The sequence below is a fragment of the Phalaenopsis equestris genome, unplaced genomic scaffold (assembly GCF_001263595.1).
Source record: "Phalaenopsis equestris unplaced genomic scaffold, ASM126359v1 Scaffold232974, whole genome shotgun sequence".
NCBI lineage: Eukaryota > Viridiplantae > Streptophyta > Magnoliopsida > Asparagales > Orchidaceae > Phalaenopsis > Phalaenopsis equestris.
In genome coordinates this window covers 306,962-331,622 of record NW_018250931.1, presented here as the reverse complement: position 1 = coordinate 331,622, position 24,661 = coordinate 306,962, and the positions used below count along the sequence as shown (strand labels likewise).

The 24,661-nt window shown below is 33.6% G+C and overlaps 2 protein-coding genes across 3 annotated transcripts in view; both read right to left on the bottom strand.

The window, feature by feature from the left end:
- LOC110038498 (phosphoglycolate phosphatase 2) overlaps positions 1-15,861 on the bottom strand; it is a 43,163-nt gene extending 27,302 nt beyond the window's left edge. The window contains exons 1-7 of the mRNA XM_020743364.1: positions 15,669-15,861; positions 15,512-15,579; positions 15,323-15,415; positions 15,190-15,261; positions 8,326-8,397; positions 8,044-8,103; positions 7,896-7,948 (exon numbers count right to left, since the gene is read on the bottom strand). Of these exons, the coding sequence (XP_020599023.1) occupies positions 7,896-7,948; positions 8,044-8,103; positions 8,326-8,397; positions 15,190-15,261; positions 15,323-15,415; positions 15,512-15,579; positions 15,669-15,804 (554 nt within the window). The 5' untranslated portion in view covers positions 15,805-15,861. The remainder of the gene's footprint in view (positions 1-7,895; positions 7,949-8,043; positions 8,104-8,325; positions 8,398-15,189; positions 15,262-15,322; positions 15,416-15,511; positions 15,580-15,668) is intronic.
- A 7,423-nt stretch (positions 15,862-23,284) lies between these two features.
- The window catches only part of LOC110038495 (ribonuclease E/G-like protein, chloroplastic), a 112,152-nt gene continuing 110,775 nt past the window's right edge, over positions 23,285-24,661 (bottom strand). For both annotated transcript variants that reach the window (XM_020743359.1, XM_020743360.1), the window contains 2 exons: positions 24,180-24,335; positions 23,285-23,646 (listed from right to left, as the gene is read on the bottom strand). In XM_020743359.1, the coding sequence (XP_020599018.1) occupies positions 23,464-23,646; positions 24,180-24,335 (339 nt within the window). In that variant the 3' untranslated portion in view covers positions 23,285-23,463. The remainder of the gene's footprint in view (positions 23,647-24,179; positions 24,336-24,661) is intronic.

The window sequence follows — 24,661 nt, the reverse complement described above, 5'->3', positions numbered from 1 at the left end:
GGCATATGTATATATGTACATATGTATGTATATATATATATGTACATATGTATGTATATATATATATGTACATATGTATGTATATATATATATGTACATATGTATGTATATATATATATGTACATATGTATGTATATATATATATATATATATATCTATATATATATATATATATGCAGACACGCGCGCTCGTGTGCGTGATTCCTTCCCAATCAAGTCTGTGAATTAACACTTTTCAAAACTCCCCCTCTAGTTGGGTTGTATATATTGTACAAAGTAAGCTTGGACTTCAATTCTCAAGACTAACTCTTAGTGAGAATATCAACAATAAGAAGTCGTGCAGGAACATAGCTTCCTTGAACAACTACGTTGTTAACGTTCTCTGAGAAAAAATATCAGTCAATCTCAATGTATTTTATTCTGTCATGTTGCACAGGATTTTTTTGTTATTGTTGAAATTCAGAATAATGTGAAATAATGCGGAATAATGCAAAATTTATTGGGATTAAGTCTGTATCAATTCATTGATATGAAAGGGGGTCTAGAATAAGAAATATAATAAAAAGAAAATAATACGAAAGAAAAAATATAACTCGTAATATCTCCAATTAATCAATTCATAATAATTATTTGGAGATAAAAGAAATAACATAAAATATGAAAGACTAAAATAAGAAATGAAATAAATCATAATTCAAGAAAATAACTCTTAATCTAAAGAAATTATTTATTCCTCATAATTTCTCACAGAAATAAATTATTTCCTAGTATAACTTCTAACAGTTATACAAATAGTTATTTGACTATTACTGAACATTTTAATTGTATCTTTTGTCTCAATCTTAAGTTCCCTTAATAGTCTATAAGTTCACATTCCCTAAAAAATTATCAGTACAAGGGTACAATATTCAAATTTTGCACTACTCTTAGAGGCAACAACTTGCTTTTTGCTTCTCCATGTGACGAGATTATCCCAGACATATGAACAGTATCTTGTGGTTGATTTCTTATCAGTCACATTTGTTGCTTAGCTAGCATATGTTTATATCTCAATCTCATGATTTGAAGAGCAAATCATATTCAAAAGTCATCTTCAAGTATCTTAGAATTCTATTCACTGCTTCCAAATAATCCTCTTTTAGATTATTCATGTGATGACTTATTACAATAGCTGAATATGCAAAATTAGGCCTTGCAAATGATGCATAGAGTAGTTTAGCCACAATTCGTTGATATATGCATTTCTCAATTAAACTGTTTTTTCACTTATATTCTAGCATTTGTTGAAGTCCATGTGCGTGTTAGCAGGCTTACACTTAGTTTCACTTAAAAAGTCTAAGAGTCAAAAATGTACTTTCTTTTGGGATATAATAATTCCATCTTCATTCCCAGAAATTATCAGAGATTCCAAAGTCATTGGCCTCAAATTCTATTGCAAACATCATTTTTTAGTCAGATAATTTCCCCTATATCAAATTTAAAGATAATATCATTAATATATACTATTAAAAAAATAAATTTTCCTCTATGATCGGATTTAATAAATAGAGTATGATCACCTTGACACTAATGATATTCATTTGTAATCTCTATTTTAATAAACATGTTAAACCACGTATAAGAAGATTGATTCAAGCCATATAAGGACTTCTGCATCTTGCAAATCAAGTTGTTGTTTGATCTATTTTTCAAACCCAGTGGTATAGTCATGTAGACTTCTTCATCAAGGTCGTCATTCAAGAATGCATTTTCTACATCAAATTGGTATAAAGACCAATCATGATTTACTGGAAGAAACAGTAGAAATCGTATTAATTTTGACAACAGGTGCGAATGTTTCCTGATAGTTAATCCTATACGACTGTATGAAGTTCTTGTCAACTAATCTGGATTTGAATCTCTCTACACTTTCAATTTGATCGTGAATATCCATTTGCATTCCATAGAATTTCTTCCATGAGATAATTTTGTAAGTGTCCATGTGTTATTATTTTCTAGATCCTCCTCAACTATCTGTTTTCATGTTGGAACCTTTAGAGCCTCTTGGATAAATTTAGGACCCTACACACTATGAAGATTTGTCACAAAAGATCTGTAAGTTGATAGCAATTTCCCATAAGCTACATATATTTCAATTGGAATGCCTAGTGCACCCTCAAATACCTTTCCTACGTGCAATTGGTTGATCAATCATTGGTGTAAGAGTGTCATGAGTTCAAGAATCCATATTATTGTGATTACCAAACACAAGAGGACTTGGTTATGGCACTTGTCAATCTTGGGTCTGCATAACATCCCCTACATGCTCAGAGATCCTTCTGTTGTAGACACGAAGTTTATGGTCATTATTGTCATGTTTAGATGGAGTAGATACAATTGAAACTATTTCTGTGAAAGTATTTAATTCTTCAAGTGAAGCTGGTTGAGGGACAGAATTGAATTCAATTTAAGGAAAAATAGTCTGAATATCTTGGAAAGATCCCAAATCTGATATTCCCTTGAGTTCTCCCCCGAATTTTCAAACTTAAGAAAAATAAGATTCATTCTCAAAGAATATGACATACATAAGTTGTAAATTTTTAATGGTTGGAGAGTAACATTTTTACTCTTTTTTATTAGAAGAGTAATAGAGAAAAAAGCATCTAAGAGACATGGGATTAAGATTAATGAAGGTGAACAAAGGAAGAATTAAAAAAAAAACTTCAATGATAAATCAGAAGAAAGAAAATCAATGTATGCTTAGGATTCCATGAGAACATTGATGAGAATTTGAAATTTTAGGATTTGAAGAGGCATCCTATTGATGAGATATGTGGTTGGGAGAATATTTCCACCCAAAAATAGTTAGACACATGATTAAAGAACATAATGTCATAAGTCACTTTAAGTAAGTGTTTATTTTTCTTTCAGTGACTCCAATTTGTTGAGGAGTATCCACACACAAACTTATATGAATAATACCATACATGGGAAGACAAAGGCTAAGGATGGAACTAAAATATTCCTTGACATTATCAATTTTAAGAATTTCAATATTTTGCTTTGGAATTGAATGGTGATCATGAAATGAAAAAATTGAAATAGTGGTTGTTTCAGATTTTTCTTTAATAAGGAATATTCAAGTTTTTCTTGTGTGATTTTCTATAAATGATACAAATCATCGTACACCATTTATATTATTTACTTTTGAGGGTCCTCGGATGTTACTGTGAATTACAAAAAAAAAGATGTGAAGGCTTATACTGCAGTTTAAATTATAAATATATGGTATGTTTTGCAAGTTGTTAAGTTTCCCATTGATAAAAATTAGGCATTTTTGTGATAAATAAACGTAAAAACATCTTTTTTATGTACATAAAATTTAGGTGACTAAGACAACTATGATTCAATACGACTTCACTTTCAATTGAAACTGCATTGATAGAATTTAAACTAGACTCAAAAATACAACTGAACGAATTACCTTGCCTATCGATAAAGTTATTTTCATTGAGCAAATATAAACCACCATGCATCTCAACACTGTCAACCACCTTTCATGAATCCACCACATGAAAATTACAACAATTGGAATAAGAGTTAACCACAAATTTTAGAAGGCAAGTTTGTTTTTTGAGAGTAAGTCGTAGTATAATTTTAGAATACAAAAAACTGAGTAGAGATGAAGATCCTTTGTTAATTCAACTGATCCAGTTCGTACTACTAGCAAAAATGAATCATCAGACATTCAAATTACAAAGTGATTGATACATGAGTTATAATTTTTGAAGATGTCGATGTCTCCCACTATAAGATTTGTGGTTCCGGATCAAATGTTTTAATTTCTTGCTTTGGACAATAAAAGCATGAGATAATATATCGGGGTATGCTAACAAGCTGATAAATTATTCGACAGAGAATTGTGATGATTGTCCATAATTTGAACATAACATTCTTTGCAGTGCCTCAATTTGCTCCCTAGTGAGCTAAATTCCGAATTTTTTATTGTAATAGCAGCATTTGCACGTTTTTTCGTATCATAACTTCCAACACTTTTCCTTTATATGAACAATTTTCTTATAATGGGCGCACCATGGCCGTCATTTCCTTAGTTTGTTATTCTGAGATGAATTTTGAGTGTAAAAAGTTAATCCTTCAATAGATATTGTGGTTTGATTGTCTGTGATCATCAACTTCTTTCTGTCATCCTCCATTCCAGCTTCAGCAAAGGCCTCCCGAATGGTCTTTATTGAGGCCAAGAAGGAAATTGATGGTTCTTTTTTGTTCAGTAATCCTTTTAAACAAGGCAAAATCATCAGGACATTTTCAAGCACAAAACTCATACATGTCCAGTTTTAGCTAACAATGTGTGAGGGTGTTGAAATATTGAGTAACATTCAATTCTTCTTGTCATAGATCATGTAATCTAGTTTTGTTCTCAAGTATCTCTAAAGAGTTTTTAGTGTGAGAATAGGTTTCACGCACAACCTCTCATATCTCCTTTCCTGTCCTATAGAGAAGATAGTTTTCTCCAGGAATTTAATAACTATGCTAAGACCATATGAACATCAATTTTCCAGGCCTGATATTTGAAATATGCCACTTCTAGAGCAAAAAACTCTCATGTGATATGCCAATCTTTCCTTGTTCTGCAGATGTACATAATGACAGATTGTGACCATTAAAGAAAATTATCGCCTTGCAGTTTATAGTTTGTGACAAGATAAGTGTTATCAGTTGTGTTAGGGACTGAAGATGTAAGCTCGGATCTCGACGTAACTTCCAATGAATAAGATTATGAGGCTATGTCGTGTTTAACCATGATAAGATTATAACATCTACATTGAGAATACCTGCTGCTGAACAAAAGCGAGAGGACACTTAATTCGACAGCTTGGTTAGACGAGTGAACATGAAATAGAGGGAATTGTACAAATCTCAATTTCGATGCGTTCGACACTCAACAAGACGTGGTCAGGTGAATGACACGTGAGATGGTAGCTAGGGCAAATTGAATTGTTCACCGCTTTAGCGAACTGAAGAGGAAGAATCCTCAATTTCAATCAACCTCGCTAAAACCCAAGAAGAAAGAAGAGAGGATGACTAGCGGTAACCAAAGACATCTTGATCATGAGAGGTTGCAAAAAAATAAAGGAAGAAATTAAACGTTCTGTGGAAATCGAATGAAAGGTTCAGACGAAGTGTTTAGACAGAGTGTTTAATCTATTTGAATGATTTTGTGATCCGTTTGAATAGAAGAGACAAGCAAGTCGATCCATTTGAACAAAATAGAGGAGTGAGGACTCTATTCGAATAGAAGAGACGAGTGAGGTTGAGGCTCAAAGCCTTATCGCCTTCACTTCAAGCATGACAATGGAAGCGGCAACCGACCTTGCACGGACCAACGACTCATTTGTTTGAGAGAGACGAAGCAGTTAATGTCATGCTTATGAGGGAGATGAGGCAGCATACGAGGAAGAGATACGAAGCAATCAAAGGAATTAAGTTCGTGGCTAGGTAAAAGATTTTTATTTCTTACTCACTCAATGAATTACAACTTAAATAATATATATCATAATGAAAAAAAAAACAACTAGGAATCCCACCAAATAGGAAAAATCAGAAAAATAGGAAATATCTAATAAAAGAAAATATAATTAGTAAAAAATGCCCTGATGGAAGGAAATAACTTCCTTCCTAATAAAGTCTGTGAATTATTTAAAATGTTCTCATTTCCATTCTTCAACCAAATCAAAGAGAATGGCTAGGAAAATTTCTAGTTGGCTAAGCTTAATTTACCCACCGTTTGGATAGACATTACATATTGATAACTACCCCCATCAATGATGAGATTGCACACCTTGCCCCTCACAATATAATGGGTACAAAAGATATTCCATCCTAGCCAATGTTGCTACTTCTTAAGTAAGGCTTGTAGAACTCGTTGAATCACAAGCATCTCTCATTATCGGTTGAAAGTTCATAATCATCATTTGCATCCTCTACTAACTCTTCATTGTTTGTCTCTTCAACCACTCCCTGTTTATTGAAGGAAATAATTCTTTTGTTTAGACAAGTACAGGCAAAATGTCCAAAACAATGACATTTAAAGCACTTTCTGTCAAGAATGATCTTAGTTGTGCCAATATATTCACATTTTCGCCTTCCTAGGATAATTTCTTGTCACGTGGATTGATCTTTGATCCTCAAGATAAAGCACCCTTATAGCATGACTCATGATCAAGTCCTACTTAAAAGGTAATATTGCAGTGTTATTTCTCCACCATAAAGACTAAGATTTGTACATCCAACAAGGACCAATATGTTTGTAATTACACCACCTTGCTAATGGATGCCCTCAAATCCCGAAGATACTACGTCAACCGTGTACTCTTCATGCTCCACCAGCTCACACTTCAGCATATTCAAAATCCAATGGTATATTCTTTTATGGATAAAATTCTATTTGTAATCGATTGTAAAGCATTAAAAAAGATGTCCTACCAATAATGTGTTGAAAGATTTTTATGTTACAACTCCATTTTAGACCTCATAGTGATCTTACTCATTTCGTGTTAACAAAAGTATTTAAGATTCTCGAACTATATAATAACGCTCTTCTTGAGTTCAATAGGGACTAACTTAATATTTCTATCAAGTGGAATATCTTTGTACTCGAAGATCCATTCAACTATCTGCAGTCACTCAATAAATCCATCAAAATCCATATCTTCAAAATCTAGTCCAAAATCAATGGCAAATCAATGAGACATTAGTTTTTCGTCACTTGAGGCTTATTGGTAGAAGGAATTTTCATCATCTTTTCCATCGGACTAATCATTGTTATGACTGGGTGACTACACCACATTGTCTTCATTCAAAATCAATGAGCTTACGATATAATTGAAGAATTTCTCATTATATGCCTTTATTTTAAGCTCTTGAATACCTCTTTTGGGATTTTCAGTGGAATTTAGAGAATTTGGTTTTGGCTGAAGGGTAGAAATGCAATTTTTGGAGGTAGTGATGTGGTTTTTAGTAGATAATGGTCAAGGTATTTGGATTTAGGGTTTGAAATTTAGAGTGGTGAATTTCCAAAGGTCTGGGAATTGTATAGCTCTAACACTAAGTAAGACCGATCTGGAGTTTCAAGATGTTGTGTAAGTTTCAATAAAGGTATTGGAATATTATAGGATATGGACATGAGGGCGAAAAACCTTAAAAGAAAAAAGGAGTTTGAATGTTGTTTCAGGGGAAAGCAGTGAGCTTAAGTAAGGTCAGAATGGTGTAGAGAGGGATCCACTTTTTTTCACAATCATGCTAATAGACACACCACTCAAAGGAGGAGACTACCATACTCCAAAGAAAAGAAAATCACAGAAAATAATCTTCAATTACATAAAATCAAGCCAAATGTCCATAAAAGATTTCAAAAGAACATATTTATAATAAGGAAACAAAATAGCCCCACTCAAAACTTAAATATGGTAAATAAGTGCTCCAAAGGGGCCGTCCTGCCCTTGGGAGCGAAATACCCTGAACCGGCCAAGGAGGGAACAAGTTTTGGCCAGTTCTGCTCCTCTCCTTCGGTCCGTCAGGGAGGCTCACATCTGCATCACACGTTGACAGGAATTACACTGAAGTTTATCTATATCCACAGAGAAGTAGATTTAGTTATTCATAAACATGCTCACAAAGAAGTGGCTTGATGCTCATGTGGATCACAACCAGAAGGTATAAATCACAAAGTAGAAGTCATAAGCTTAAAAATTAGATGTTCATCTTAGTTGACCAAATTTTCTAAATTGGTGATTTTGCAATGATATAAAACTTATCTATGCCCAAAAAGAGAAGTAACTGTGCAAGTTCCACCAAAAGTGAAACTACTTTGAAACTGGAAAAGTGAAAAAACGTACTGGAGTTTGTAATAGTTTATGTACTGATCAAGTCCAACTATGACCGCTCCAACCTGAAAAAAGAACTTCCTTTACCAACATTTAACCATTTAAAAAATCTTTCTGGTCTTAAGGGCTGCCAAAAAAGAACTATTTATCTGGAAGTTACATTTTTATCATGCTCAAAAAGGAAGTTCGATCTAAGTTGTATGGTTTTCTTTCCATCATCCTGCAACGAAGTATACCATCATAAAAGAGCAGAATAAAATTTACAAGATTAGAATACACTGGGTAATAACGATTCACATATTTTTGCACAAAAATAAATGTTGTTCGTTCCAAATGATTGTGCGAGTATAGATTAAGAAGCATAACCAATATTCTCAGATTTTATAAGGTTTTATTAAACAAATTTCACTGAAAACAAATTGATGGTGATTTTAGTCCTAACCGGTCCACCTAAGCCTGTATAACCAGCAAGCTCGAGTTCCTCCAATATCCCTTCTTCACCGATTACATATACCTGAAACAAAAATGGCTCGTTAGTGAATATAGTGGGAAATAATTAAACACTACAAGATGTGTCGCATGCAGACGTTGACAGCTATACTTTCAAAATTTTTAGAAAGATATCAACTTAAAAATTAAATAAAAAATAAACTAAAAGCTTGCACTCTGACAGAGGAAGCACACCCTCTAAAACAGGAAGTTTAGACCAAGTAAAATTCAGTAAATCTAGATTTCAAAATCCTATACGATTGAATTTAATAAACCTTGAGCTTGATAAATCCTAAAATTATTCGTATTTCAAGACCTTGCCTTTGGTTTAACCCTGAAAATTTGTTTGGATGCAGGTAAGAGAATTAGCAGCTTTAAAAAGAAATAGACTAGATTTGTAGATAATTTAATTCATTAGGACATACTTCTTTATTTGGATGATGGTATCTCTTGCACGCATTAGAAGTAGTTTTATGGATTCACGCATCTGATTTGGAATGTCTCTCAACAATGTTAATAAATTTGCGTCCAAGAAAAGAACTATGTATCACTTACATCCATTGTAGTTTTCTTGGGCATATTATACGCCATAGAGGAATTAAGAGTGGTCCCAATAAAATCAAGGCCATTATTGAGATGTCTCCCCTAAAAAATCTTCGTCAATTTCATTCTCTGCAAGGACAGCTCGTGTTCATTTGACAATTTATATCCAACTTAGGGTTAATATCAAGCATTAATATCGAGATCCCCCAAAAATTTGTTGAAACAATTGTCACCAGGCAAAAGTAGATGTGAAATGGGACTTTCAAGGGCAAAGATTTTCTTTGATCAAAATCCTCAAATTTTCAGCTAAAAAGACTTGAGATTTGCAAATCTCAACAATTCAAGTGGAAAGGATTCTGGGTCAAAAATGGTCGGACTTAACAAGTCCAAATATAGTCGAGTCGCTGATAGCCAGCCTACTTCACTCAATAAGAAATAAAAATGATCGCAGTGAAAAAACAAGTATTTCCAACTCAACAAGCTATAAAAAATATTGCAGTAGGAGAGCCCCTACCTTGTTAGTCTAATGACAAGAATTTTCTAATTCGCAAGCTAATCCAATTTTACAAGTTCAAGCCTCCCAGATCCAGAAGATTTCTTCGACAAGTTCATCGACAAATGAAAATCCCCAAGTCTATAAACTAAAGCTTCTTAAGCTGAAGAAGCCCAAGCTTATTATAATCCAAGTCTAGGACGCAAAACAAGCTTAAATATGACCTTGTTGCTGACAATTTTGTTCACTCAACAAGCCATATAAACGACCGCAATAAAGAAGGCCCCATCTATTAGACCAAAAGCAAAGACTATCAAATCCCAAGCTTATTCAACCTGAGAAGTCCAGTTGGAGTAGATTATGGAATTATTCTTGATTAATCAAAAGATCAAAAAAAGATCAACAAGTTGAGCCTGATGTTCAGTTCAAATAAAAAATATAAAAAATCCTTTTAAATAGTTTGATTAAGCTTAAGGTATAGAATGATGAATTATTTTCTTCAATAAGTTCGATAAAGCAGAAAGCAAATGACCGAAGAAGTTATCCCATAGTTCGTTCAAAGTTAGATGATAAACTAAGGGGATTCAATCGTCAAGAAGATACATAAAGCACTAAGCATATGACTGACGATCTCTTGCCACTAACTCAATAAAAGCTTGAAGGTTGGTTCACTAGCATGCATCCCTCAACAAGTCCGCCATAACACAAACCTGATTGAAGGTCAACTCCTTCAACAAATCCACTAAAGCACAAAGCTAGGACTAAAGGTGTGCTCATTCATCTGGCAAGTCTATAGAGACTATTCAAGTTAATTTCTTCATCGAGCTACTCAAACCCAAAGCACAAAAGACAAGTTAAATCTCTAGGACAAATATGTGACAACAAGAGGCAAGGTTAATGAAAATTGGTCTATAACAATAGAAGCTGTATAGTTAGCTCAAAAGTATATTTTGCATTGACATTTAGTTAGCATTCTTGGAGATTTGCAAAATGAAACCCTCAACGTGATAATGGATTTTTTGTAACTCACATGGTCAAAAAGTTTACAACAAACATGGCCCGCTTCAGACTCGCACCACGTTTATTGGAGGGTATTTGTACATCTTGGCAATTTGAATAGTGGGGTACGGATGTGATTGGACCGATTGATCCACCATCATCAAAAGAACACCGCTTCATTCTAGTTGCAACTGAGCTGAGTTGTGTCGTTCAGAAAACTGTAGAGCAAGTGATGAATTTCTTCACTCACAATATTGCTACAGATTTGATATGTCACATTGTATTATCGCACAAATAATGTAGCTTTTAAAACCACAAAAATATACAAATTCATCGATTGACACAAAATCGATTGGCAATATTCTTCAATTGACAATCCAAGGACAAATGGCCTATCAAAAACTTTTAATAAGACGGTGGTTAAGCTGCTCAAGAAAATCCTCACTAAAAATAAACAAGAATGACATACTAAGATGATGGAAGAGTTGTAGGCTTATTGCACAACTTATAAAACACCGACTAAAGCTACTCCTTATGCATTGAACTTTGGAACTAAAGTGATATTACCGCTTGAAGTTGAGTTGTCATCACTTCAAGTAGTTGTCCAGTATAATTTTACTCACGAGCAAAATGATCACCTAAGGATGGAAGAGTTAGATGTGCTGGATGAAATGAAACTCCAAGTTCAACAGAACCTTAAAATCTACAGAAATGTTTTAAAATTAATGCAATTTTAGGTTAATTGATGTTGGGAAAACTTTAGGTGAGACCAATGATTGACTTTGGTGAATCACACTTCTTCCTTTAAATTTTGGTGTCATGGGATTTCCAGGGTCTTTTAGGGTAATGTGGTAAGAACCCCTCATTGAAAGCTCTGGGTCAATGAGAATCCCAGGGATATTCAATGGGCCATTAGAGGAATTCTTAGGGTTTTGAGCTCCATGGGTAATCTAGGACATCTTCCATCTATAGGAAGTCAGCTTGGGCTTCCACTGGGCGAGACCCTCAATCATCTCAACCAAGGGTTGAGGATTTGGGCTTAACCTCAGGAAACCCTAAGTGAGAGTATGACTGATTAGAGGTCCTATATGAATGAGTTCCATCTCTATTCATCTAAGAAGGTCACCAGGGAACCCTAAGGTTAAATACTAGGTTTTTATAGAGAGAGAGGAGGTCCTCACAAAAGTGAAGTCAATAACTGCAAGCTCAAATAACTCATCCAGTAGCTCATCAATCACCAAAAAGAAATATTTGTCAGGTACTATTTTCTTATTCATTTCCCGATAATGCCTGATAATCCATGTAATAAATCCAACAATAGTCATCTTCTTTTTCAAAGATCAACATCTTCAATTTCCTTATGCATGAGTTTCCTCCCCAATTCCTCAACTGAAGCTCATTACACCCATGAAACGGGGGTTGGGATCTCTTCCTTAACCCATATTGATTTTTCTTCTTCCATAAGTCTAGCTCGCCCCATGATAAGCTCGAACGTCCCCATAGGGTCTTGAATCTCTTTCCGCTCGGAATGCTATCGTGGCAAAAAGCACTAACATGACTGGTTGTAGCCCTCCACTAGGTTCCTGCCCACATGAGCTCCTTATTCCAAGCACAAATACTTAGAATTTATCTCTCTGTCACTGAATCACGTGTCCTCTCATTCTGCCAATTGTGGCTTGTTCCAAACCACCAGATGTCAGCAATTTCCTCTTGATGCTACTGCTTGAATCCACTCCCGACTCCATCGCCCAATCCCATCTGCTTCCATTTGCTCCAGCCATCTGGACGTTGTGTTATTCCTTCTAGGTTTGTCACTCAAGTCCATTCCCGATTCCTTCACTCGATCTCGCATCTTTGGGTTCGCCTAAGGCGCTGACACTATTCTATGCCGCACAGTTCCTTCAGATTGCTTCTGCTCACATCAGCTCCAGACGTCATCGCTCAATCCCAAGCCGACAAGCAACGGATTTGCGTGAAACTCCACAACCATTTTCATAATTTCTTTTAGGGCCATGAATCTCTCCTCCATGGTTGAATCGTGACTCTGATTGCAAGGTTCAGTCACGAAGACGTTGTTGGCTTCCCATAAGTCAAATCACAATTGTATCGCGAGGTTCGGTCATGAAGGCGTTCACTTGTGCACCACGATCCCGACCTTGGCTTCCCAACAATATCAAATCACGACTGTATTGTGAAGAACATGATGACAGGTCCTGTATACTACAATCCCATCAAAGGCTTCCCAACAGCTTGATCGAGACCATATTGCGATATTAGGTCATAAAGGTGATTGCATTGCAAGGTCTGATCATCCTTGGACGTTGCAATCCTCTCTTAGCTTCCTAGAGAATTGAATGATATGATACCAATTTGATTTGAATCACAGGAGTTCTACACAAAAAATAGGGCAACCAAATATTTTATTTCAATAACACCAAAAAACACACTCAAATACATAAAGATAAAGATCTACAATTCAAAAGGTACGCGGTATCTCCCAAACACTAACCCTAACATATGTAATTTAAGAGATACACGATCTCTCCTAAACCCTAAACCTAATATTCACGACAACAATCTCATAGCATAACCTAACCCTAAAAATAATAGCCCTAATTATATCTCACGATAATAACTGACAGATGACTAAATTACCAATTTTATTCTTACACCTAACATAAGTTTTCAAACTAGTTTGGCAAGCTAGGTGTCGACTCATTGGAGCAAGAGGCGATCGGTGCCTACGACACCGATTTAACACAATACTCTTATTTTTCTTTCTTCAATGTATTCTTAACACAAAGGGAACTCAAGCATTCAGGTCCTCATATCGAAGTGCTTTCTTTAATGCCTTTTGACATTTATCTGTGCAAGATTTACTTTGAACAATGCAACAAGTTCAAAAGAGAATAGAACCAAGTTAAAAGAAAATCTAAGTCTGAATGATGAGTGGAGATGACAAAAAAAGAGCAAGAAAGCTATTATTCAATTATCGTTTGACAGTGGTAAGGCTTTGAATTATTATCTTAGAGCTCCTCTCATGAACATCCTTTGGGAGAAGATGGGAACTGAAGAGTTCTCATTATAAAAGGAGCCTTGCCTATGCAAATCGCTGAAACAGCTTGATGCCTTTTCGCAACACTTCTTTGACATGTTGCAGTCCTCTTTTTCTTTCTTTCTGATATCTTCTATTGAACAGAAAAAAGCCCTTCGCATTTAATTCTTCATTTTTTCGCAAAGAGTAAATTAAATCATTCTACTCAAAAAGTAAAAGGAGAACATTATTTTTTTTTCTGTCCTTTCCCAGATTTGAAACATATCATTTTAAGTATTTTGCTAGCCCATAGTGAGAAAAATGAAGATTCCCCATCTTTTAATAGCAGTCTAAAATTGAATATATGTCATTTAACAATTCCTTCAAAAAGCTTCATTTCAATGAGAGTGAAAAGCAAAAAATAACAGATTTGTGCGTTATACATGAAAGAAGAGCCTCTCCACAATTGGCTCATGAGTTTCCTCTCCTCTACTGATTTGTTCTTTAAAAAATAGCTCACTACAATCTAAAAATAATCCAACTTGAATTGTTTCAACATTTAAGACTAAAAGTTGATAGAGAAAGCTCAGCCTATAAGGTGCTCATTTCACTAGATCAATCTGTGGGCAGCATAGCGAGAATTGAAAACATAAGAATCCATTCAAATTTCTGAGATTGGAAATCATCTTTTGCCATTTACACTGAATTTGTTTCATTAATTAATTATAATTTATTTGATTGATAAATTAATAATGTTAAGTAATTAATAGATAAATATTTGTTTGGATGCAAATTTATATCAGTTAGGACTTAATAAGTTTCAATTAGCAAATTAATTTTAAATTTAAATAATTATACATTAATTAATTACAAGAATAGTTATGTGTTACTTGAATAATTTAACAACTTGTTGTTAGTTCATCAAAATATTAAAATTCATTATTGAACATTAATCATTTCAACTAATTTGCACCTAACTAAACATTAGATGTTAACTTAATCGGCTTTCAATAGGCTACTTACTGTTGATTTTTAATTGGATTAATTAGACCACTAGAAATAAATCACTATACTAATATTTAGTTATTAATATTAGTTAACTTGAGTATAATACTTAGTTAAGGACTACAAATCTACGTTAAGCTGACAAGGTACTAATTTTGGTTTGCATAATATGGAAATTAAGGATTAATTGGACGAAGGTAAAATATTAGTAAAATACTATTTGATTTTCCTAGTTTTTCAGGAATAAATGGGTTTTTATTTTAAGCTAATTAACCATGAATTAGTGTTGCAAGTGGTATTCAATCAGACCAATTAGGTTTATTTGAATCAAATTAGAAATGTTCAACTTTGGGAAAAAGTAATTAATATATCGAATAGCTCTCTCTCTCTCTCTCTCTCTCTCTCTCTCTCTCTTAAATCCTTGGCAAATTACTAGATGGTCTCTAGTCCCCAAATTAAAGGAGTAGACGAATCACTTGATCCAAGCAGAGCTTATGAGCTATTTAGTATAACAAGAGATAAAAAAGGATTTAAATCCCTTTCGCATCTGAACAGCATCTGAGTACTAGAGAACGGATAACATAATTTAAACAGATCTTACGAGCCATTTGGTAGAATTAAAAAATAAAAACAAGGATGTAAATCCCATTTACATCCTAACCACATTTATGTGTACTAGAGAACACCACAATGCCAAACAAAAACTAAGTTTAGAAACTTTCAATAAGAAACGCATGCCTCACCTTCTTATCCCGAGGAAAATCATTCAACTTCAGGAACATAGCTGCCGCAAAGGAAGACGAGAATATTTCTTCCTGATCATTCAAAGATTAATTAAAACCGACAAAATGAAGAACAAGGAAACCAAAATAATACCTCGCTGACATCGAGACCGACGGAGGCGAATTTCCGCGCATACTGCCGCCTTGATTTGGTAGAATTATTGGTCACAAAAACAAGCCTCTTCTTCTGAACAAAACCCGAGCATTTCACACTCAGTATCCACTTTCCAAACCATAAAGGATTTTCTAACAAAATACCAATACAAGGTTAACTGTCAACTACCATGGATCGGAGGGCTTCCAGCGCTTCGGGAACACCATCGATGAGCTTATCGCCCTTCCAAATGACTCCTAAGGATACCCAAGAAACCAAGGGGTTTATAACGGAGATAGGTACACGAAGGGAAAAAAATCAAGGGGAGAAAAGATGGAAGAGAGACCGTCGCAATCGAAGAGGAAGGCGTCAACGGATCGGATGAGATCTGTGGCATTCTCAGAGGTGAGTTCACGATGAAAGGAGCCCTCTCCGACTACATTATCAATCATAGTGATTTTAGTTTGTTTCTCTTCGGCCATGGCCGCTTTAGAGTTTAAAAGCTGAAACTAATCCGAATTAATGCCAAGCGAGCCATGGGCGGCCTCTCTGAGGAGAAATATTTGGATGTTAAGAGAGTGTACATATTAAGCATAATTTATTTATAGTCTTCAAATAATCTAATATGTACGCAACTCTAAATACGTCTTAAACACATAAATATTTCCCCTATGGGAGAAGTCAACCTACTTTTCCGAAGAAAAAGCTATATGTATATTATTTTAAATTTTTAATATTCAAATGTAATTTATATTTAACTTATTTATATTAATTAAAAAAATTTTAAATTAAAAAAATTTTAAATTTTAATATAAAATTAAATTTGATTGTATATGATTTTTCATAAAAATTTGACAAACAAATTAAAAATATAAATATATATTTGATGTTTTATATGAAGTAATAAATAAATAATTTTATGAATCAAAATAGATTTCAAATTAGTACTCAGTGAGTTTATACCAAATAAATAAAATAATGTATAAGTTATTTTTTTCAATTAAATAATATGAAGAAGTATTAACAAATTATTTTATTGAAATAAAATAAAATAAAATTATTATATTAAATTTATTTTATATTGATATTAAATTATAATATGTTATTTTTAAATATATAATTAAATAAAATTTAATTAATCAAATTTCATTTAAATAATAAACAAATACGTATACAGAATTTAACAAATTACTTAGTGAACTACAAACAGGTTTGTTCTTGAATATTAACAGGTGATTTTGACTTGTTCAAATTTAGTTCATTTGAGCTCTGAGTTACTAAAAAAATATTCAAGCATATTTATTTATTAATTTGAGCAAGCATGATTGAGTATTAATCAAGTCAAGTTCGAGTTATTCATCAAGTGTATTGGTTCATTTGGAGCCCTAGGCATGCTTAGTTATATTGATTAAAAAAATTAACTAAATCGAATCTATGTGATTGATTTGATTCAATTTTTTAAAGAAAGGTTTGGAAGTTAATTTGAAGAAAAACTATTATTTTTATTATGATAATTGATTTATTTAAAATTTTTTTGATTTAATAAAAAAAAATCAAAATTTAGTTAGTTAATAGTCAATTGCTACCTTTTTTTTTTCACTTTTAAGTCAAAATCCTAGTTGTAAACTCAAAAAAGAATTTTGCTTTTATTTTTGGTGCATCATGATTCAATATTAATTCAAAAAAATCAATATAATTTTGATTTGAATTGGTTCAATTTTGAGTGAGCTCTTGACCGTTGTAATGGCTTAAAAAGCAATCAACTAAGTAAATCGGTCAAGCTAACCATCTAAATAAAATGTTGTTGAGTGTGTAATAATTTCCAAGTACATATAAAAAAAGCTATATTTCAGAATTATGTAAGAGATTTTATATAAATATGTGCAACAATATATTAGATAGGTACAAACTATAACGGCTATATTTATTTCTCTTATGTTGGATGGATTTACATGAAAATCCTGTAAATTCCCCTAAATCTATGTATTTATTTAGGGGCATCTACATGCATGGCACACAATTCTTATGTATTCATGATAATCTCTAAATCAAATAAAAAATCAACAAATGTTAATTTATCTAAAATGAAACACACATATTTATTAATATGTTTTGATGTGATTTAACTTCTAGGGTCTTATATAAATACATATAAATATGTAGGCAATCGTTATTTAAATATTTAAAAAAGATAATGCATGTATGTAAATCCGGCAATTTTGACGTAAGAGGATATGACATGTATGTAGTTATTTGGGGTTGCGGTGTTCTTCAAGATTGACTTGAGGTCGGAGCACCAACAGATTCAGATACGACTGAAGGATGTGCACAAACTGTATTTTGAACTCATGAGGATTACTACAAATTTTGTATTAAAGTTAAGGGTTTGTTAGACGAGGACATCATGTGGAAATCATATGACTTATTCCAATAGGATTTTTTTCTCTCACACTTTGATTATATTATGTCATTTTGGGAGGGGAGTGATGTTCAATTGGCACCTATGACACCGTTCATCTCATTCTCTAATGAGTCAATGATAGGCTTGCCAAACTTGTTTGAAGACTTATGTTATGCATAACAATAAAATGAACAATATTTATATGATCAATAATAATTCTATGAAATAATAAAATGTTAATTGTAAGGTGAGAACATATAATACATTACTAAGGGTTAAAATGGAAAACATATAAATATTTTCTTACCACGCAATAGCTATTAAGAAACCATTAGCCACTTTTATTTTGCTATTACTCGGACAAGATTTTTTGGTTCAAAACATATTGGCAAAATTTATCATGTTGTTAGAGGCACTTGAATTGAGGATCCAAATTTGGGAATATGTAACTGAGGTACTAAAGACATAAGAGTTGGAAGTTCTCCAATTTTGAGTAAGTGAGAATGATCCAATTTGTTTTTCCACATGATAAAGGAGATTCTTAGTTTGTTATTTCTTCCTAATTGAGTCACATTGCGTGCCTATATTTTCTTCTTCTTTTCTTTGTTTCCATCATGGCCTTGAAGTATCCCTTGAAGTTTGCAACATTTCTTTTTGATGTGCTCATTTTTTCTTGCAATAATTGCCTAGAGATTACATTTGAGAGGAGGCTTTTGTTCTTCATAGAGAGATAAATCTCTGATGGTAAATCCCCTATCATAGAATTTAATGGACGTTATGATAGATGTTTTGGAAACTATATTGTTGAACATCGCTATTTTTCTTTCTTCTTGAGCGCATAGTAGCGAGAAAAATTTATAAGAAGAGGAGATTTTCTCTTCTAAAGATTTGAACAATTATTGAATCCTACAAGAAGCTCAAATACTATCTCTTTTCACAAAGCACTTAAGGATCTTCTTATCTTCATAACACATAATCTTAAAATCTTTGTAATAATCTAGTTCAAGCTAATAAACCCTACTTACGTTAGAGTATTTAATGATTAGGAGATTATCTTAGTAGTATAGAGTTTCTTTTTGATCTTATAGATAATTGCAGCATCCTTAACTTTTGAATGAGTTTGTTTGACAATATCCCAAATTTATTTTGCAGTAGATAAGAACATATTTGACATACTGATTTTCGTCATCATTGACACTATTCTAAGGCTCCTAGAAGGTATTTCGTAGACGGATATCGCGGGGAGGTGGTTGTGGAATAGCAAGGAAATGACAGCATGTGAGCTCAACGATGTTTGGATGGGATAAGAGTCATTCAAAAGCTTTTCCAGCTCAAAACAACAAAGAGAACCCCAAAGTAGTAGGGTATGGAATGCGAGGAGGTTCACTACTTGTTCCTGAATAGGCTATAGACAAATTGCTTGTAGAAGGAAGATGATATAAACACTTTATTGCAAAAATCAGAGATTATAATCTCTAAAATACATAGAACAAAGCTAAAATTCTCCAAAAAATAGAAAATAACACAAATAAATAGTTTCTCAGTACAAAGAACTTCTAATTAACCCTGAAATAATAAACCAAGAAGGGCTCATAGGCCAGACAACACAATTATAAGAAAGACAGTCCAGAATCCCATCCTAATTACGACGTACACAAGAAATTTTTTCGATCGATCGTGATCCAATCTTGCGATCGAGGAAAAATTCGGAATCCCACATCCAATTTGGCCCCAAATGTGATTCAGCGTTACACAAGAACGTCCAACATCAATCATGATATTCCACAATCATGTCATGATCATGGAATCCGTTCCTTCCCCAAAATATACATATTGGATCCCTTAAATAGAAAGATAGATATGTAAGGTGTTAAATATTTCTCCTTTTCAGAATTATCCTCACAATTTGAGGCCACTTCATATAGTTTCTCCCATTTAAGAAATATGAGGCTTGAATTCCCCATATTCTCTTTTAGTTTGACTTTCACTTTTTATCATGGTTGATTCCTTATAAGGGATGTCAAAGAAACTAGATATAATGAAGTGAATGAAGAGTACTAGCTAAAAAGAGATTCGAGGAAGACTAGATCCAACAAAAGTTGGAAGCATAAAACTCCAACCTCACCCTAACACCATGTAGAGAAAGAAGTGGCCAGAAAAGGTTGGTTTATTCATTCTTTTAATGGGTATTTATGTACAAAACTACAAACAAAGGAAATAAATAATTACAATAACAGACAAAAAAATTGTTATTAGATATCAACCATTTTATTATTTAGAGACCATAAATTGATGTCAAGATAACAATATGTGGGCTATTATTATTTTTTTAGTATGAACTCGTAGAGAAAAATGTCACGTCCTTATAAACAATGAATTCGTTGTATTTAAATTTACTTATCTAGCCCCTTTGACCAAACCACTTTGCAATATACAAGATAAAAGTTTTACAGATTTTTTTCAATAACATAACCCACAAAAAGCGCACAATTTGTTACTATGGATGGACATGATTTCCTTCTTGAATGTTAAATTTTTTAGTATCTCTTCTCCATGGCTCACATAACTAGCAACACTTGAATGGTGAACCAGATAATAATCAAGGAGATCATATATTTGTGTTTATATTACTAAGATTTGCATCTCCAAATCCTCTAACTTATGCATAGCCATTCTCCCAAGTTATATAAACTTTAGGTTTTCAATCGACAAACACAATATATTGCCCCATTCACAATTTAGTTACAAAGCAATTAGAATTTATTTTCATAAGACACAATGCCAATTTCAAATAAGTAGGGCATGATGTATATGTCAATAGTGTAAATAGTGCAGGCTAGGGCACATATCCCGATTCAACTAACCTTTTTACGCCTTTTTCAAAGTGGGCTCGTGTGGTTAAAATGGTGGGCATTATTTGTGCAATGGAAGAGACATAGCACATAATGTTTGAATCCCATAGCTCACTACTTTAATTTGTGGCATAAGGTTTAAAATTAATATCAATATTATTTACAATTTCTTGTATTTCTTTATTATATTGTGATTTGCATTATTATGGCATATATGATACCCTTTGACTCTAGATACTCGTGCATACCCTTTCAACTATGGGAGTCAACACTCATGATTGATCTATTGGTCTCAGCTTGATAAAGGTTTTCGGACTTTGAGAAACTCTAGCCTCCTAAGGACGCAAGGGAGAAAAATAAACTAGAGAGTAGTCAACCCGTAATAAAGAAGTTGGAGGATGAGGGCCAACCGACAATGGCGAAGAGGCAGGAGGGAAAAGGAAGACTAGTTAGGTGAAAGAGGAAGACCCCCGGTCGGCTCAAAGAGATTGGAAAGAGGGAGACGACCGGAGGAAGAGAAGCAGATCAAGCAAGTGATCCAGAAGAAATAATGGGTGAAGGAAGCGGCTGAGTCATCTGACTCAGATGTCGTTCCATGGTGAGATGGGAAGTAGAGCTGGCGTGCACGCCATGATGCGTCGATCCTCGATGGGGGCAACCAGGTGGACTGCTTGTTGTGAAAGCCTCCGACCATTTAAGATGGAACGAATGATAGGTATGAGAAAACTTAGTCTTTATAACTGTAGATTTATTTCTTTTCCTTTTTACGACATTAATTATTCTTGCAGAGAAGATCGTTCATATTATTAACTCACAGATAATGGGAGCCGGCCAACACTCCACTCTAGAGGCAGCTGAGAGACCTTATGTTTTAACAATCCAAACTTTAAATATAATAATATAACCACATCTCATTACTACCACCCTCCTTTGCCCACTAATGAAAGCTTTAAGTGATAATTTTGAATACTTAAAATGATATATTTATAATTTTGGAAGAATTTAGAGTGAATATTTTACAAATAAGATATAACTTTTTTTTCAATTAAAATATTTTATTCAATATTCTTTATTGTGATTATGCAGCAACCCCAAAAGAAATACATGCCCGAACTCTCACAAGCACAATAACATTAAGATCAGAACATTAAGAACTCGCATGGAAAGCTCCCTACATGAATTTTAAGATGAATTACTAATTGGATGATAGGTTGCAGACGGCCACCGCGTGTGGTGATGCATGCAGTGTCCGATCTACACCGTAGATCATGATGATCTACGGTGATGATGTATTTCAATGGGTCCACTTTAATTTTATTTTATTTTTTTATTTAAAATTTTTTTTGATTGCATCATCACTATAGATCACCGTGATCTACGGTGTAGATCAGACACCGCATGCATCTCTGCATGCGGTGTCCGTATGCAATATTTTTTTGGATGGTAGAAGTTGTAGTCCTTTGAAGGGAAACACAAATTTTTTGGTGGATGCGAAAGTTCGAGTTAGTCAGAGCCAGCTGACTTCAGCTGATTGGACTGGACAAGTGTCCGCCCATTGGCCAGAACAAGCGGCAATTTGAGTCAAAGTGAATAATCCTGACGAGTTCTTTAGCTCTTGACAAATTCATTATGCATGCCTTTACTATATGCGAATGTTTATTATACTAATGCAAGTCTCTCATTGGACACCTTAACAAGTAAGTTACAATAGCACAGCACAACAAAATATTAACCAGCCATTCCTAAAATCCGGGTCATTATTTTTATGAACTCATGCTTATACTTAATTGCTTCGAACACAATGCACATTGTTCTTATTCCAAGCATCTCTTTTGAAACATGTAGTTTGTAAAGCCTTATACGACTAGTGCTGTAAACAAGCGAGCTACTCGTGTTCAACTCATTCAAAATTGTTCGTGTTCAAAATCGGCTCGTGTTCTAAAACGGCTCGTGAACAGTGTGTTCGTGTTCGGCTCGCGTTCGACTCGAAATTGACTTGTTAAAATTAAACTGAAAAAATAGATGTATAGTGTTGGATTCGAACATAAACCAAATATATATAAAACAAAATGCATAACCACATTACCACAAGAACAGTTACGATTTAAACTTAGATATAAATATATATAATATATTATTAGATAAATAATGTGTAATATATTTTTATACAAATAATTATATAATTTTTTTAACACAACGAACAAAGAGCTGTTCGTGTTCGGCTCATTTATAATTCGAGCTTTAAAAACTTGTTCATGTTCGGCTCATTTACTTAACGAACGAGCCGAACACGAGCTGTTCACGAACAACGAACTTTTTTGACAGCCCAATATATGGCCCATGAAGTTGATTTCTGAAGCACGTACAGCTTGGGTATGTGAAACGTGGCCATGGAACCATAATTCTTGCTCAGCACGTGTTTTTTTTTTTTTTTAATTATTATTGGGAAATTTACATCTAAACTTTCATATTTACATGCACAACACTTCGGTGAATTAAACCCATGCATGAAAAAATGTGTTCCACTTTAAAAAAAGACATGATAGTGCTATTTTTGATGTAATACTAAAGATTTGAGTGTTATGTGTGTAAATATAGAGGTTTAGTTAAGATATGTAAATACATGAGAATTGCATGCCATGAATATGTAAATGCCCATTTTGTAATCTATTTATTAATTTATTGAGAAATTTAAGCAAACTTTATCAAAATAAAACAAATATGACATTTCCATGCCGAAAATCAGCCAATAACAGCTCGTTCAAATACAATAATAAACAAAACAAAGCATGATAAATCAAAAGAAGGTCATGGATCTCAACAACACAGAAATCAAGACGTTTGCATGTAAAATGAATCAGATGGATGCAGCAATTTGAAGCAAAAACTTATCTTTTGATACGCCCTCTCCACTTTTTCATAGGGAAGAGAGTTAATTTGGAGTTTGGAATAATATAACTGGTAGCTTCTGTATGTCTTAGCCTGGAAATAGCTACTCTTTGACCGTCATTTTCCTTCTCTTCTGTGAATGGCTTCACTTCGAAAGTACCTCTTGAGAATCCTCTCGCAACCTGATACAAATGAGAGGGAGCAGAGCAGAGCTAAGTTAGAAGCAGAGCACGGAAGAGAACTTGCAATATAGTTTTAGGCTTTTACATACATACCAGCCAATTCCAATACATTTACAAATCTAACATGTTAAATTTATTTTTTTAATTTATAACACCCCAAATCTTTCATATCGCAGTAAAAATATTACTATTTTAACTTTTAAAATATGGAATACACATTTTCATGCATTAGTTAAAGTTGCATATATATATATATATATATATATTTGTGTGTGCGCCTGCAACCGTGGCCTGTTGGAAGGCGGCCTAGGCGTAAGTCCCTTCTGTCACGGGTTCGAATCCTCTTCGGGTCGAATTAGCACATATGGGGAAACCGGGATTTAGGGGACAGTTTAGTCCGTCCTAAATATCAATTCCTTTGAATATATATATATTGAGGTTTAGGTGTTAGATACATAAATAAATAAGAACTAAGTGATATGTATGCAAATCTTCCAAATAGTTTCCATGTATAGAGAGAGAGAGAGAGAGACCTTCAGTAAAATCCACACTTTCAACGCGCTGCTAAGGACGGCGAGTTTGGTGCGTTTTCCTGAGGTTAGGTAATTGCACATGAATCGATCCACCCTCAGAACAAATTGTGGCCATGATTTTACATTCTCAGGATCCGGTTTATGATCCATATCAGCCTAAAAATATACTCATAATTGTTTAATAAAAATAACATACAAAGGAATAAAAAAACTAGCAACGAACAATTAATTAAGAGTATATACACAGACGGAAAAAAAACTCATCCACTTCTTCTTTGAATGGTTAGAATTTACAAACACAACCTCCTTTTTTAGATGTTGAAGTCATCTTTAAATTCCACTTTAAATCACACTCAATAAAAAACGTTGATGAACAGTATAAGAGGTGTGACAACTGAAGTTAAGTTGTGATCATCATATCACCGGACTACTAAAGTGCAAAAGCAATTAAATATATATATATATATATATATATATATATA